At 40.6% G+C, this 16,325-nt stretch overlaps 1 protein-coding gene across 14 annotated transcripts in view; it reads left to right on the forward strand.

Moving 5' to 3' along the window:
- MBTD1 (mbt domain containing 1) overlaps positions 1 to 13,584 on the forward strand; it is an 85,312-nt gene extending 71,728 nt beyond the window's left edge. For 10 of the 14 annotated variants that reach the window (XM_063706259.1, XM_055387617.1, XM_019027848.3 and 7 more), the window contains 2 exons: positions 4,813 to 5,004; positions 10,325 to 13,584. In XM_063706259.1, coding sequence (XP_063562329.1) covers positions 4,813 to 5,004; positions 10,325 to 10,443 — 311 coding nt within the window. In that variant the 3' untranslated portion in view covers positions 10,444 to 13,584. Of the gene's footprint in view, positions 1 to 1,051; positions 1,359 to 4,812; positions 5,005 to 10,324 lie in introns of those variants that run through there. The other 4 variants (XM_055387621.2, XM_055387622.2, XM_055387620.2 and 1 more) reach the window with 3 other exon arrangements.
- Positions 13,585 to 16,325: the final 2,741 nt, after the last annotated feature.

A 16,325-nucleotide genomic window follows, 5' to 3' on the forward strand; every position in this document is an offset into this window, starting at 1 on the left:
CCTTCCCTGGCTCAAGCAGTCCTCCCACCCCAGCCTCCTGAGTAGCTTGGACCACAGGCATGTGTTGCCACACACCCAGCTAAGTTTTGTATTTTTTTGTAGAGACAGAGTCTTGCCACGTTGCCCAGGCTGGTCTCAAACTTCTGGGCTCAAGCAATCTGCCCACCTCAGCCTCCCAAAGTGCTGGGATTACAGGCATGAGCCACCACACATGGCCATATTTCATTTCATTCTTAGATAAGGTTTTATATATATATATATATATTTTTTTTTTTTTTTTTTTTTTTTTTTGAGACAGAGTCTCAGTCTGTCACCCAGACTGGAATGCAGTGGTATGATCTTGGCTCACTGCAGCCTCGACTTCCTGGGTACAAGCAATTCTCCCACCTCAGCCCCTGGAGTAGCTGGGACTACAGGAGTATACCACCATGCCCAACTCGTTTTTATATTTTTATAGAAATGGTGTCTCACCATATTACCCAGGCTGGTCTCAAACTCCTGGGCTCAAGCGATCCATCTGCCTGCCTTGGTCTCCCAAAGTGCTGGGATTACAGGTGTGATCCTCTGCGTCTGGCCAATTTTTATTTAAAGATATTTTTTAAATTGGACTGGACGCGGTGGCTCATGCCTGTAATTAATCCCAGCAACTTTGGGAGGCCGAGGCGGGCGGATGGCTTTAGACCAGCCTGGGCAACATGGCAAGACCCCATCTCTAAAAACAAAAAAAGGAAGAAAAAAGCAAGCTATTTAAAAAATGTAAAAGTACACTTGAGGATTAAAACTGAAACAGATTTTTCCAGCTGACTTGCCAAATATGCTCAGGTACGTGCTGATTTGCCTCATTAACATCCTAGAGACTGAAGTGGCAAGAAGAATCGAATATACTCTGTTCTAACCTTTCTGATGTTTGCTTGTTAAGTGGGAAACTTAAAAATTTCTACTGTCCACTGTAGTAGTACTTTGAAAAATAAGTTTTCTCCTAGCACAAAACCCATGTCAGCCACACACAAGTAGCAACCTACAGGCCTGTCTCTTGACCTCTCGTTTATAGGCACAAGCCTCCCACAGGCCCAGAATTATTTTGCCCACCAGCTGCTTGCCAGGTCTGATACTCACCTAAAAGAACTTTAGGGAGCATTGCCAAACCAGCCTGATGAAAGGGAGTTCTCATGTATCTAAATGAGTAGCAAGAATTCACATGGGAATTTCACTTATGTCAGTGGACTGACAATAGCAGGTATGACCACTAAGCTTTCTGTGAAGTAAATAACAAGTCTGCTTTCACTTTCTGTTGGATAAGACTTTGGAATTTCAGAATTTTCTTTCCAAGATGTCAAATTAAAAATGGTTTTTATTACTCAGTGGCTATATGACATTGCTTTTTAGAACTTATCTGTGAGTTTTGTGTAGACAATTCATTTGCCTCCCTCAGCGTGACGCTTGTAGGATTTGTTTCTGATTTGTGGAGTTAAAACTGTTTTGAATTAATGGGCTGGGAACATGGAAAGAAATATGTAATTAATGAAGAAATATGAGCACCCCGGTTTTTAGTGATATTTACCATTACTAGAGTTCTGGATTCACTGAAAAAATGAATTTTGGTCTACATGCAACATATTCCTTAACTATAATGTTTTACTATTTCCTAATAGTATGACATCATCCCTAATACCTTTAAATTGTCCTTTGGACATAGAAAAGAAAAGAACTATGGACCCACAGTACCTCATTAGATGCCCTTGGGACCAGATGTGCATTGGAATTCAGAATTTTTTGGATTTTAGAAGAGAAATATAGTCTATGTAACATACATTATGTAACACTCCAGACTCTGAAACATTTTTTAAAGCAAATATATATGTAAATATTTACATTAAATGGCCCAAATAAAAATTATAAGTAGTGTCACCAAGTGAGGTACGGCTTTGTTGCCAAAGTTCTTTTTAAAAAAACTTCCTGAGGCCAGGCACGGTGGCTCACGCCTGTAATCCCAGCACTTTGGGAGGCCGAGGCAGGCGGATCACCTGAGGTCAGGAGTTCGAGACCAGCCTGACCAACATGGAGAAACCCCGTCTCTACTAAAAATGCAAAATTAGCCAGGCGTGGTGGCGCATGCCTGTAATCCCAGCACTCGGGAGGCTGAGGCAGGAGAATCGCTTGAACCTGGGAGGCGGAGGTTGCAGTGAGCCGAGATCGTGCCATTGCACTCCAGCCTGGGCAACAAGAGCAAAACTCCCTCTCAAAAAAAAAAAAAAACAAAAACAAAAAAAAACCTATTTGAATGTTGGAATTGCGGATAAGGAAGTATAGTGCCGTATTAAGAAGCAGCAGTTTTCACTCTAATGGTGCCGCCGCCTCTTATTTTTTTCTGTTACTCAGCAGTTTGTTAGAAAGTTTTCTCACTAAGCTTTAGTTACACAAATAAGTATTTGGGGTTTAGAAACCTGTCATCCATTGCAGGCAGACTGATATAAATACCAGAAGGGCTACAAAACCTTTTGTTTTTACGTTTGCCTTGGTAGATTATCATATTCTGGCTCTGTTGCTTCATCTTACAGCTCGTTGGTCTTTTTGAACTTAAGATCATCTGTTAGTGGTATATTCTTTGTTAGTGCTTATTGTACAGAAACAGCTGATGAGCTTCATTGGTCTAGCTTGCTTTGTAGTAAGTTGTGTTCATGCCACGAAGGAGGGATAATTACTGACACTTTTGAGAATAAGTATAAGGTTCTGCCAGAAGGATCATAGACACTCTCTAGTCTCAAAAGCCTCTTTTCCTTAAGATGTGGTAATTCTAGAGCAGGAAAAGCAGTACTGATTTCTGCTTTAAATCTCACCATTTTCAGGGACTACTGTAAGTAGTAAGAGTGGACATTGCTCCTTGCGTTTTTATCTGTGAGTATGTGATATATTAGGAAAAAGTCTTAAGTTGTTGCTGCATGTGATTTTGGTTTGGCTCTTGAGAATTGAATCTACTCAATAACAGCTTAAATCCCACATCATTTTACATAGGAATACTGTGTGGCTTACATTTACCTTTTAGTTTTGATTTTGTGAAGCATAATTTTTTATTGCTCTTACTGGGTTTATTCTGTCATCTGGAAGAAAACAGACATAACTCAGTCACAAAGATAAAGATCCTTTCGCTTTTTTTTCTTTCTTTCTGTCTTTCTTTCTTTCTTTTTGAGACAGAGTCTTGCTCTGTCTCCCAGGCTGGAGTGCAGTGGTGCACTGTCGGCTCGCCACAACCTCTGCCTCCCGGATTCAAGCGATTCTCCTGCTTCAGCCTCCCAAGTAGTGGGATTACAGGTGTGCACCACTACTTACGGCTAATTTTTGTATTTTTAGTAGAGACGGGGTTTCACCATGTTGGCCAGGCTGGTCTTGAACTCCTGACCTCAAGTGATCCACCTGCCTCGGCCTCCCAAAGTGCTGGGATCATAGGTGTGAGCCACTGTACCCTGCTGATCCTTCAGCTTTCAATATGATTAATGCACTATGCCTGGTTCTTCAATATTTGCAGAGTTCAGAGTATTTTTTTTTTTGGTTGGCAAAAGCATCGTACATGTCTTGGAAGGCTTATATTTGTATAGAAAACTATAGCTGAAGGGTGATACTTTTTTTTTTTTTTTTTTTTTTTTTTTTGAGACAAGGTCTCACTTTATTGCCCAGCCTGGAGCACTGTGGTGCAATCATAGCTCACTGCAGCCTTGAACCCCTGGGCTCAAGCAAATCTCCCACATCAGACTCCAGCATTGCCCAGCAATTTTTTTTTATTTTTTGTAGAGATGGGTCTCACTGTGTTGCCCAGGCTGGTCTTAAACTCCTGGCCTGAAGCCATCCTCATTCTTCTGCCTTGGCGTCCCAAGGTGCTGGGATTACAGGCATAAGCCACCATGCCCAGCCTGATAAATTTGTTTCAGAATAAATCAGATTGCTTAAGAATTTACAGGCAATAAGCTTTGAATTTGGAAGTACATTTTAGAATAAGAATTGTGTTTTCTAAAAGAGTGAATTGTAAACTAAAAGTTAGGAGAGCACATTTCAATATCAGTAACCTCCTACACCCAGATAATACATTTAAATTGCTTTGATTTCTCCACCAGTGTTTGGGCTTATATGAGCTATGACATGCTACCTAAAAGTAGTGTTTTAAGACCCTTTCTTCCTTCCTTTGGGTTTTTATCCCATCTCAAGCAGAGACTTTCTTGAAAGAAATTGGCCAGCTGTTCAGCTGTTCTTTTTTTTTTTTTTTGAGACGAGAGTCTTGCTTTGTCACCCAGGTTGGAGTGCAGTGGCACGATCTCGGCTCACTGCAAGCTCCGCCTCCCAGGTTCACGCCATTCTCCTGCCTCAGCCTCCCGAGTAGCTGGGACCACAGGCGCCTGCCACCACGCCCAGCTATTTTTGTATTTTTAGTAGAGATGGCGCTTCACTGTGTTGGCCAGGATGGTCTCGATCTCCTGACCTCGTGATCCACCCACCTCGGCCTCCCAAAGTGCTGGGATTACAGGCGTGAGCCACTGCGGCCGGCCCAGCTGTTCTTAAAGCTCTCTGTAATTCATTTTACTTTGTCTTGTTTTAAATTTGAGAGTCAGACTAGTTATTACCAGACTCTCGGAGAGTAGAAACAATCTCCCCCAACACACACATTCAGTCAGTCTCTCTTTCCTTGTTTTCAGAAATACAAACTTTGCATAATTGGTTCTCTTTTGAGAGTGTCCTGTGCAGCACAGCTTTCCTAGTTATATAATGCGCTTTTCTTACCACGCATGTAAGTGAAAGCTTACTTTAGTCTGACTTGATATTTAGAGAGGAAGATGCCAATTGGGAAGAAGCCTGTCAGTTTGTCGAGCCTGCCCATGACAGGTGGGGTGCGGAGGAGCTTCTCTGGTGACGAAGAGTTGACTCCTCCTCCATATCGAACCCTTCCAGCACAGACAGCCCCGGAGGCCTTCCCACCTCCCAGCACTAGCCGAGAGTTCAGTCCCAGCCTCAAAACAGGTAATTAGTCACATCAGCATCTCACGTACTTCAGAGGGTAAAAGTACTGGGTAGGGTGGTGGGAGACAAAGCATGGTCTGGCATGACAGATGCTGACTCATTGAATTTTTTTTCTTTTTCTTTCAACTAAAGAATTCATTTCACTAGTGCTTAGCAGTCACTTCACTAAGACAAAACATCAGGGAAGGATTTTTTACTTTGTTATAAAATACTTCCGAGCTTCAAATAAGGGTAGTTACAATTTCAAGTTCTGGAATTGTGAGACAACTTGGAATATTTCATGGTTTTGAACATTCCTCATTGCAGAATTGTATGTGACTTGACCTGGGAACAAGTGTGTCATTAGGGATAAGTCTGATTAAAAAAACAGAAAAACGAGGCTTTGTTCATAACATTTCATAGTATCTCATTCATGGAAAGGATGTGTTTTGAGTTCTAGTTTAATTTTGTGGCAGTAACATTGATCACAATCTTAGTTGAATAACAAATTTGGAAATTCAATACCTGCATTTTATTATTTCCATAAGTTCATGATCATGTATGTATAGTGATTAGTCAGTGGCATTTGATTCGAGTGTAATTGGTTAGGCCAAGGTAGTCGATTGTAAGGAAGACTGCAGAAGGTTTTGCCCTTTGTAATTCCTAAGAACAAGCGTGGTATTATCATAGGGTATGAGGACTTCACTTAGGTATGATGAACTTCAGGCATGAGTACAGATCAGATCATACAGCTTCAAAGCCAAAGTCATACCTGCCTTAGCATATGTTCTGCCATATGCTAACTATTGCTTTTAGACTTAATTGTTTTCTGTAATCAGCATTCTTTAAAATGTCTTGTATGTTGAAAACCTAGATGAGACTTGTTACCTAGCTCTGTTTTCTTCTCATTCTTCTGTTTGCTAATATTTTTGCACCTATGGGGGTTTTCTTGTTTGTTTCCGTTGTTGGTTTTTTGGTGGTTTTTGCCATTTTAGGATATATTCTTTAGCTTTTGCCTCCCTCATAATGTCATTAGGCCATCTTGCCCCCTTCCCAGTCTTTTTCTCTGAAGATCACTGTGATGTTCTTACATCGAGAGGAAATTACACTACTTCTTTTGTACGAAAAACAAATTAGGATTGTAAATCCAGTGTTACCTGCTCTTTAACAGAAAAATGTTCAAAGTCTAAAGAGCGTTCCTGTTTCTTTTCTTGTCTTAAGTTTTTTTCTTTTTGCACTTACTTATGAAATAGTCTTGCATTACTTAATTAAGTATGGATATTGTGAGTTCCGAATATATTTGAGCTTTTATTGGATCTTGGATATATTTTCTTTAAGCATGAGGCTGGTTTTGAAGATGTGTGTCACATTTTGTGATAGGTTACTGATTCATTTAAAATGGAACTTCTGGCACTGGCAAAACCCAAGAATTTAGAGTAGACGAACTAGATGGAAACTACCTGGCATCCTATGTGACTTCCTTCTTCCACCGATGTCTATAGTATATTCTGAGCTGGGGCACAACTTGTGGGACTTGGTGTGATTTTTCTCTGATGAAACTAAGTAGGGACTACATTGCTACCTTAACTATCTGAAAGCTATGGTTTCATTAGCTGTTGAAAGAGTTTATTATTTATGGGCTTCGTAGCTGGAAAAATGTGATTTCAGTTAGCTTATCTCCTGAAATGTTAGTGATTAGTGTCAACAAAGTGACTTCCTTCTAAAAACAGAGCTGAGAAAGGAAAAGGCATTTGTGTAGAAAGTGACATTCAACCACAGGATCTGTTTTATTTCATCCATCATTTATTGAGAAGGCCTGGAAAGGAGAAATGATTCATGTGAAGATAACCAGACAGGCTTTGTTTTAGATTCCATGAAAACAGTGAAATTTTACATTAAAACATTGCACATCTGAGTGAGTGTTTCACCTTTATCTTGAGTGACTTTTTTTAGCACATCATTTTCATATTTTAACATGACTAGATAGAAGCATAATCCAGAAATTTGTTGTTAGCAGTAATGCATATTGCTTCAAGATATGCTTTAGAATCTCAACTTACCTTTCTTACATTTTTTTAAAAAACATCCATTTGAATGAAACATGTTTGATCTTGAAGCACATTAATTCTTTTCTCATTCATTTAGCCATCCAGTCATCATAGAACAAGATACTGTTTTAATCAACCTTTTATTGTGGGTACTGCACCTTTAATGAAACTTGGGTTTTGTTTTCTTTTCCATGTGTGTATTTGCTAGGTATTGTTAAAATGGCCCTCACGCTGAATGACTGCATGCTGGCTAGATTTGAAGGATAACTGTCATACATTTGATATCATTCCTCATAAAAGCATTTTTATTTATATTAAGTAATTTTTTAATGAAAGGAAGAATTAACTGCACAGTCTTGTTTGCTGTACCTTTGAACAGTCTGATGGGTGTTTGCTATGATTATATGCATAACGTATTCACTTTTCTGTCTTTGGCCTGTTAAATTTTTGATCACCAATACCAAAACCAGTACCAAATAAAATAAATTGCCATCTCTCAAAAGATTATTCTTGGCCGGGTGCAGTGGCTTACGCCTGTAATCCCAGCACTTTGGGAGGTTATCCCATGTGGGGAGTCACCTGAGGCAGGTGAATCACCTGAGATCAGGAGTTTGAAACCAGCTGGCCAAAATGAGGAAACCACATCTCTACTGAAAATACAAAAATTAGCCAGGTGGGGTGGTGCACGCCTGTAATCCCAGCTACTTGGGAGGCTGAGGCAGGAGAATCACTTGAACCTGGGAGGTGGAGGTTGCAGTGAGCCAAAATTGTGCCACTGCACTCCAGTCTAGGTGACAGAGCGAGACTATCTTAAAAAAAAAGATACTTTAAATTAGCAAGTAAGATGTCAGCAGCCATTATTTTTAAACTAATTGCTTGTAACTAAAATCAAGACATGGGCCAGGCACGGTGGCTCACGCCTGTAATCCCAGCACTTTGGGAGGCTAAGGTGGGAGGGTCACGAGGTCAGGAGTTCAAGACCAGCCTGACCAACATGGTGAAACCCCATCTCTACTAAAAAAATAAAATAAAGACATGAATTATTTTTCTGACTGTACTATTTGACTTTAAAAGTTGTAGCAATTTTAATATTGTTCCACATGATGACACTGCCATTGCTTCATGAAAAACTTAAATGGCATACTACCTATCCAGATACTCTGCTGAGTTCTCATTCTCATCAGTTGATTTTTTTCTCTGTATGAGCAGTTTCCAATTTACATCCCATAGATGTGTATCCTCTCCATTTATTAATGAAAAGATACATAATAGAGAAAAATGAAGAACTTTTACCCTTGATCTGGAGCCAGATGCCTGCAGGGGCTGGTGGTTACCTGTGTGAGTATTGTGGGCAACCTGGGCAGTGAGCTCTGTGGTGGACAGAGATCTCAGGCTGCCCAGATTCAGGGGGTAGTAAGTAGCCAGTCAGTTCCCATTGATCACAGCTCTTTAAGGATGCTGCGCTTATGTTTCCAAGTCTATCTACTTTTCAGATTTTCATGTGAAATCTCTTGTATCAAAATATTCAGTCAAATGTGTAAAGAACTATTCAAATGTATAAAGAGGCCAGGCGCGGTGGCTGACACCTGTAATCCAAACACTTTGGGAGGCCAAGGTGGGTGGATCATATGAGGCTAGGAGTTCAAGACCAGCCCAGCCAACATGGCAAAACCCCATCTCTACTAAAAATACAAAAGAATTCGCCAGGCGTGGTGGCACACACCTGTAATCCCAGCCACTCGGGAGGCTGAGGCATGAGAATCACTTGAACCCAGGAGGCAGAAGTTGCAGTAAGTTGAGATCATGCCACTGCACTCTAGCCTGGGTGATGGAGTGAGACTATGTCTCAAAAAAAAAAAAAAAAATGCACAGGGCCCAGGCAGTAGTGGAAAAAGCAGTTTCTGACTTCTGATTTAGCAGATCCGTGTATGCTAAAGAAGTTGGGAAAGAAGGTAGCATTGCTCACCACGGGACTAGATTCAAGTGGATGTGTTAGCACAAAAGACCACCTCATCTGTTCTTTAAATTATTTGAGCTCAACTTTGGTTAGACGGTAACCTGAACACAGCCAGGCGCTGTGGCTCACACCTGTAATCCCAGCAGTTTGGGGATATGAAACTGAAAAACCATTTTCCATACTAAAGACCTACGGAAACATGGCTATACTGTTAATTTGTTTTTGTTAAAAAGTAAGTCATCAGATAAGAACTCAGGCAGGCACTCAGCTTTGAACTGGCCTCCCGCCTTGTCCTCCTACATAGCTGGGACTGTAAGCATTAGCCACCACACTCGGCTCAGGAGTTTAACATTAGTTTTTCTTGGTAGGAGGAGAGGTACACAGGGTCTCACTCTGTCACTCAGGCTAGAGTGCAATGACACAATCATAGGTCACTGTAATCTCGAACTCCTGGGCTCCAGCAATCCTTCTGCCTCAGTCCTGAGTAGCTGGGACTACAGGCTTGCACAGCCATACCCAGCTTTTTTTTGTTTTTTGTAGAGATGGGGATTTGCTACATTGCCCAGGCTGCTACCACATCCAGCCCAGATTTACTTTTTAAAAATATATGTTACATCCTTATGTAATTTATACTTTTTTAATGTTTTTATTTAACATCAGATTTATATCTTTTTCTTCAGAGAATCTTTTTAATAAAACTACTCCTTGAGGCCGGGCACGGTGGCTCACGCCTGTCATCCCAGCACTTTGGGAGGCTGAGGTGGGCGGATCACAAGGTTAAGAGATCAAGACCATCCTGGCCAACATGATGAAACCCTGTCTCTACTAAAAATACAAAAATTAGCTGGGCGTGGTGGTGGGTGCCTGTAGTCCCACCTACTTGTGGGGGCAGTGCTGAGGCAGGAGAACCGCTTGAACCGGGAAGCGGAGGTTGCAGTAAGCCGAGTTCACTCCATTGCACTCCAGCCTGATGACAGAGTGAGACTCCATCTCAAAAAAAAAAAAAAAAGATTGTACTTCAGAACCATGAAAGAACTACATCAGTGTTTGTACAAACATTGACATAAAAGTGAATACTTAATCACAAACAAAATTCTCATTATCCCAGTCAGATTAGTGAGCACCATTACCGCGAACATTTCATTGAAGATGTCCATTACACAGTACTGTTCCTTTCCAGAATGTTCCTTAACTGCTAATATACTGGAAAATTAAAATTAACTGAAGAAATGAAGAAGTCTTAATAACTGTAAAGCTGACGGAACACGAAGATCACAGGCAATCCGAGTACTCTAGAGAGCCTTAATGCCCATATGTTTCTCTCTCTTTCATTCAGTGACAACACTGCAGCTGAAGGAGGAGTTGCTGGATGGAGAGGATTATAATTTCCTTCAAGGAGCGTCTGATCAGGAAAGCAATGGCTCTGCCAACTTCTACATCAAACAAGAGCCGTGAGGTGGCTTAGAAACTGAGGGCGGGTGGGGAAGGATTTTACACAGGACTGATTTATAATCAATCCAGCTGTACAGGGGGCTACTCTACTGGGACATTTTGCTAAACATAGAAGATTTCAGTTCCAGATTTTTCAGGTGGGTGGGGGAACTATTTTAGTCGGGGGGGCAGGGGGGTGGGAAATTTTCAATTTATAAAGATGGACAATTTTTGTGTTGTATTTGAAGCTTTTGAAAGAATTTTGTAATATTTTCCAAGTTTGGATTTATGTGCGTTGTTAACAAGAACTGAAATTCTAACTTTTTTGGTAAGATTAAAGTTTAGGTAGCAGGATTGAAGGAAATGATTTAAGAAGGATATAGCTGTTAAATGCAAATGAACTGTCATTACAAATGAACCTTTTTGGTACCTGTTGGGAGATTTTGGGATTTTTAGAAGTTAGGCCAGTCACATCTCCAGCTTCCTTTGCTGCAGAAATATGCAACTGAACTCCTCATGGAGGGGTCATCACCACAAAGGTCATGGAAGGGTCATTATTTCTCTTGTTGGCATTTTATTGCAGCCCATTTTCAATGTTTGTACAGAAATATTTTTCATTCTGTGAAAATTTATTTGGAGTTCTGTATGAAACTGGAAGAACTCTGGATACTTTTATATGTTCTCTTTTAATTAAAAAAAAAATGATTAGAATTATCCTAACACTAAAGTGTTAAACTGGAATGGTTGACAAGATATACAGGATCTCAGTCTACACATTTGAGGGGTTGGGGAAAATGTAATGTTGTCCTTAGTTTATTTTCCTTTCTAAAAAAAAATACCCCACGAAAGGGATTCTGATCAGTTCTCTGCCATTTCCCTCTATCTGTGAAATAACAGCTTGGTATAACCACAACCAAAAACAGATGTTCTGTATTAGGAGAATCGAATTGAAAGTTATTCAAAGCCAAAATAAGTTTAGATTTCAAAATCATTCCAGCTCTGCTTTTATCTATCCTGGATTTGGTAGAAAACTAATTTGAAAGAGAATTTAATTTTCTTAAAATTCCATATATATATATATATATATATATATATATATATATATATAATTGTCTTTAATTGTATTCAGGATTTATTTTAATAATAATCGATTTGGACCATTTTGAACATTCCCTGTTTTAAAATTCATATGACTTCCTTTTTAAAAAAAAAAGGATACAAGGGTAAATTGGTGAAAGGTTTGCTCTCTGCATTTTCTAACTTTCTACTGAGTTGTGACTGAATGAGAGCGCTCTAGCGTTTACCAGTGAGGTTCATAAACTAAACTCTCAGGAATTAATTGCATCTGTTCTAGAAGTGCTTCTGGGTCTTAGCCTGGCCTCTTCAGAGTGGTAATATTGACCATCTCCTCTGGAATATAGGTAGGGCTAACTAGAAATTAATCAAAATGATTAACCTCTACAGTCCTTCAGCCTATGGAATGCTTTAAAAAATGTTAATGGAAAGCCCCAGGAGACCATTTTAGGTAAGATTTTTGTTTGAATTTTAAAATGCATAGAACGTTAAAAAAAACCAGCAATTTATTTTCTAAAATATTGCTCTACTTTTGGGAATAATAGCATTGGTAATACGCACAGGTTTACCTCATTCTATGCAAGAGGGGTTAATAACATAAGGTTTTATAATAGCTACTGGAAGTAAAATTTGTTACTTTATAGTGTAAGAATGTATGGAATCGCATGTCACCATTTCTTAATACTGACTCTTTAGGGGCATAAATGCAGATCACATCAACGCAAGTTGATTCTCATGTGTCAAATATATGTGAATTCAGCTGTTAAATTACTGGATATTTATCTTAACATTGCTGAGAGGGACCTACTGTAAATGTGACATCCTCACACTTCCCATATCTTTAACTTTGAAAAATCTTCTTGTAAACTTAAAGCCTAGAAGTATTCCAAAGCAAGGGTTACAGCAGTCTTTATTCTCAGGCTCACTGAATTAAACCCAGGACTAATTCCACAGCACAGGCACAAGAAGCCTGTTGTGTAGTGTACTCTGCCAGTACCTTGGATTTAGGAGCTCCATGGGGAACTGACTAAACCAGGAGAGACAGGATTTGAAGCTAGTCAGTCCTGGTAATCTATGAAATGCTCATTTATACCCAGGTTTCATAAGCTTCCAATTCTATAGCAAACCCAGGCTCTGAGTGTTTTAGAATTTCCTAATTCGTGAAGTGTTTCTTGTCTTGATCCCGTGACCAACAGTTGAAGGTTGGTAAGGACTTTTCTACAGTCTAAACACAACCTAAAGCCCTCTTTCATTGTTCACACACTAACTCCTACTGCTGACGAACCGAAAAATAATTAATGCAGAGGAGATTTATGTCTTAGCCATAACTCCAGTTGTACAACTCAATCGCCCCATTTTCTTTTACGGTTCAAAATGTACTGCTGACCTTGGGTTTGTTTTTGTTTTGTTTTGTTTTTCCTGTTAGGATTTATTTGGGGACTTTTGGTAGTTTAAACTCTTTAACCTTTTCCTTGCCGTGTATGAGGAAAGCTAAAGCTGTTATCAACTTCTTATTCTACGATACTAACACGGGTTTTCAGTGTTTGTTTGTTTTTATTATTATTATTAATTTTGCGTGATGTGAATACCCTCTCCCATCAATATTTGTATTATGGTGCTATATATTGGTAATGATCCTTTAATATTGGGAAGGGATTTTAAAAATACTGTGATTAAACTGGGTTTCTTCCTTTGATTTTCATATTTTAAATAAAGCCACAGTCATTTATACAAAAGAAAAGCATCTGTCCCTGGGCAAATCTTTTGAGGACAGAGGTCAAAGTAAACTGCATAAGGTTTTTACATCATTTCTGTATGTATTTGATATATAGATCAATATCTGTACAAATTTAATCTTTTATTTTCTTGGTAACTCGTGATCATTGAGAAAGTGTTTAAAACTTTCTCATGAAGTGTATATATAATGGCGTGAAAAAATTCCTTTGGAAAAATTTATGTTCCTTTCATTTTTACCAAATTGCAAATTTTCAGCATGGATGTGAAAAGCATTAAAATTATAACTTTGTGTACAAGATGAAAATAATTCACTAAATTTGCCCTTTTTTACGCAAAATAAAATGTTAAAGTTAAGCTGGATTTGAGCAGTTCTTTAATATGCTTTGGTTTGGGGGGTTGCTTTTCTATTGCGTGCCCTCTATAAGCAGTCAGAGACCCCTTTGAAAGTTGGATCAGCCCCTTCCTCTTACAAGGGGTAGCAGGCACATGAGTGCTGTAAGGAAGAATTTACCACTAGCTGGCAAGGGAGCCAAGAGTAGTATGGTTAGACATATGGATGAGCTTGCATTGGAGGTGGGATTTCATGGGCAGGGAGGGAAAGGGCAAAAACCACAGCAGGAGCCAAGGTGAATAGGGACCTTTATGGGGAAATTAAATCATCTTAGCTAGAACATCGTGTTTTGGGGTTGGCATGCTTAGTAGGAGACTTTTTTTTTTTTTTTTTTTTGAGATGGAGTCTTGCTGTGTCGCCCAGGCTGGAGTGCAGTGGCGCTATATTGGCTCACCACAACCTCCACCTCCCGTGGTCACACCATTCTCCTGCTTTAGCCTCCTGAGTAGCTGGGACTACAGGCGCCTGCCACCACGACTGGCTAATTTTTTGTATTTTTAGTCGAGACGGGGTTTCACCGTGTTAGCCAGGGTGGTCTTGATCTCCTGACCTCGTGATCCGCCCGCCTCGGCCTCCCAAAGTGCTGGGATTATAGGCGTGAGCCACCATGCCTGGCTAGTAGGAGACTTTATTTTAACTCCATTAACCTCAGCAGCAAAGTTAATTGGATGTAAATAAAGTATCCCAGCTAGCTCTTGCCCTTAACATTAAAAGGGAATGCAAAGAAGCCCTCCTTTACCAACAGCTGGCTCTTTGGAAAATTATTCAACTTTTACTGCAGATGCAGTTGGTAGAGATTTTTATGAATTGGGAAACAATATGTAAGACAGTAATGAGATGGACTGGGTCTCTTCAGGGATTAATTTCATATAACGCATTCCAAGAAAAAAAGAGCCTGATTTCTGCCCTGCTTTCTACCTTAAGTGGTTTGAACAGTTGCTGTAGTAAGCTGGAATTCCTAGGTTGGTGCTCATTTACTATCATGGTGATATATATATATATAATTTTTTTTTTTTTTTTGAGACGGAGTCTCACCCTGTCACCAGGCTGGAGAGCAGTGGCATGATCTTGGCTCACTGCAGCTTCTGCCTCCTGGGTTCAAGTGATTCTCCTGCCTCAGCCTCCCAAGTAGCTGGGAGTACAGGTGCACACCACCACACCCAGCTAATTTTTGTATTTTTAGTAGAGACAGGGTTTCACCATGTTGGCCAGGATGGTCTTGATCTCTTCACCTCGTGATCTGCCTGCCTCGGCGGCCTCCCAAAGTGCTGGGATTACAGGCATGAGCCACTGCACCCAGCATTTTTTCTTTTTTTTTGAGATGGAGTCTCACTCTGTCACCTAGGCTGGAGTACAGTGGCATGATCTCAGCTGACTGCAACCTCCATCTTCTGGGTTCTAGCAGTTCTCCTGCCCCATCCTCCCAAGTAGCTGGGACTACAGGCACACGCCACCACGCCCGGCTAATTTTTGTATTTTTCAGTAAAGATGGGGGTTTCACCATATGGGCCAGGCTGGTCTTGAACTCCTGACCTCGTGATCTGTCCGCCTCAGCCTCCCAAAGTGCTGGGATTACAGGCATGAGCCACCGCGCCTGGCCACATGTATTTCTTTAAACCATTACATGCTTCTTGCGAAACTAGTTATGCCCAGAAACAGGTGTCTCAAGCTCAAGGGATGCTCCTGCCTTGGCCTCCCAAAGTGCTGGGATTACAGGCATGAGCCATTGCATCCAGCTAAGGTAATGCATTTTAAATAATAATGCACTTTTACTATTTTTTTAAAAAAAAGGTTTATTGAAAGCATGAGATGTTCTGAATGATATGTCATTTTCAGCCAGGCGCAGTGACTCATGCCTGTAATCCTAACACTTTGGAAGGCCAAGGTGGGCAGATTGCTTGAGACCAGCCTGCCCAACATGGTGAAACACCATCTCTACGAAAACTACAAAAATTAGCTGGGTGTATTTGCACACACCTGTAGTCCCAGCTTCTTGGGTGGCTGAAGCACGAGAATCACTTGAACCCAGGAGGCAGAGGCTGCAGTGAACTGAGTGAGCCACTGCTCTCCAGCCTGGGCGACAGAGCCGAGACTGTCTCTCAAATAAATAAATGAGTTGTTACTTTCACACACCTAGCTGGTGCAGGATTAGGACCTAAACTCTCCAGAGGCAGTACTTTTTTTTTTTTTTTTTGAGACGGAGTTTTGCTCTTGTTGCCCAGGCTGGAGTGCAATGGCGCAATCTCGGCTCACTGCAAGGTACACCTCCTGGGTTCAAGTGATTCCCCTGCCTCAGCCTCCCAAGTAGCTGGGATTACAGGCATGCACCACCATGCCCTGCTGATTTTGTATCTTTAGTGGAGACAGGGTTTCACCATATTGGTCAGGCTGTTCTCAACGTCTGACTTCAGGTGATCTGCCTGGCTCGGCCTCCCAAAGTGCTGGGAGTAATTACAGTTGTGAGCCACAGCGCCAGCCCAGAGGCAGTACTTTAAATCTCACCATAGTCTACTCTGTATTTCTCATTCAGTTCTAACAAATTGAGTCTTAACATCCAAAGCCTTACTCAGCTTTCACCACTACAGGTTGACGTCACTTACCCTCCAAACTCACTTCCTCACATCACTTGGGAAAGTAAAGACAGTTTAAAAAAAAAAAAAAGCTGGGCACGGTGGCTTACACCTGTAATCCCAAGTTCTTTGGG

Source organism: Gorilla gorilla, chromosome 4, assembly GCF_029281585.2.
Source record: "Gorilla gorilla gorilla isolate KB3781 chromosome 4, NHGRI_mGorGor1-v2.1_pri, whole genome shotgun sequence".
In the NCBI taxonomy this organism is placed as follows: Eukaryota; Metazoa; Chordata; class Mammalia; order Primates; family Hominidae; genus Gorilla; species Gorilla gorilla.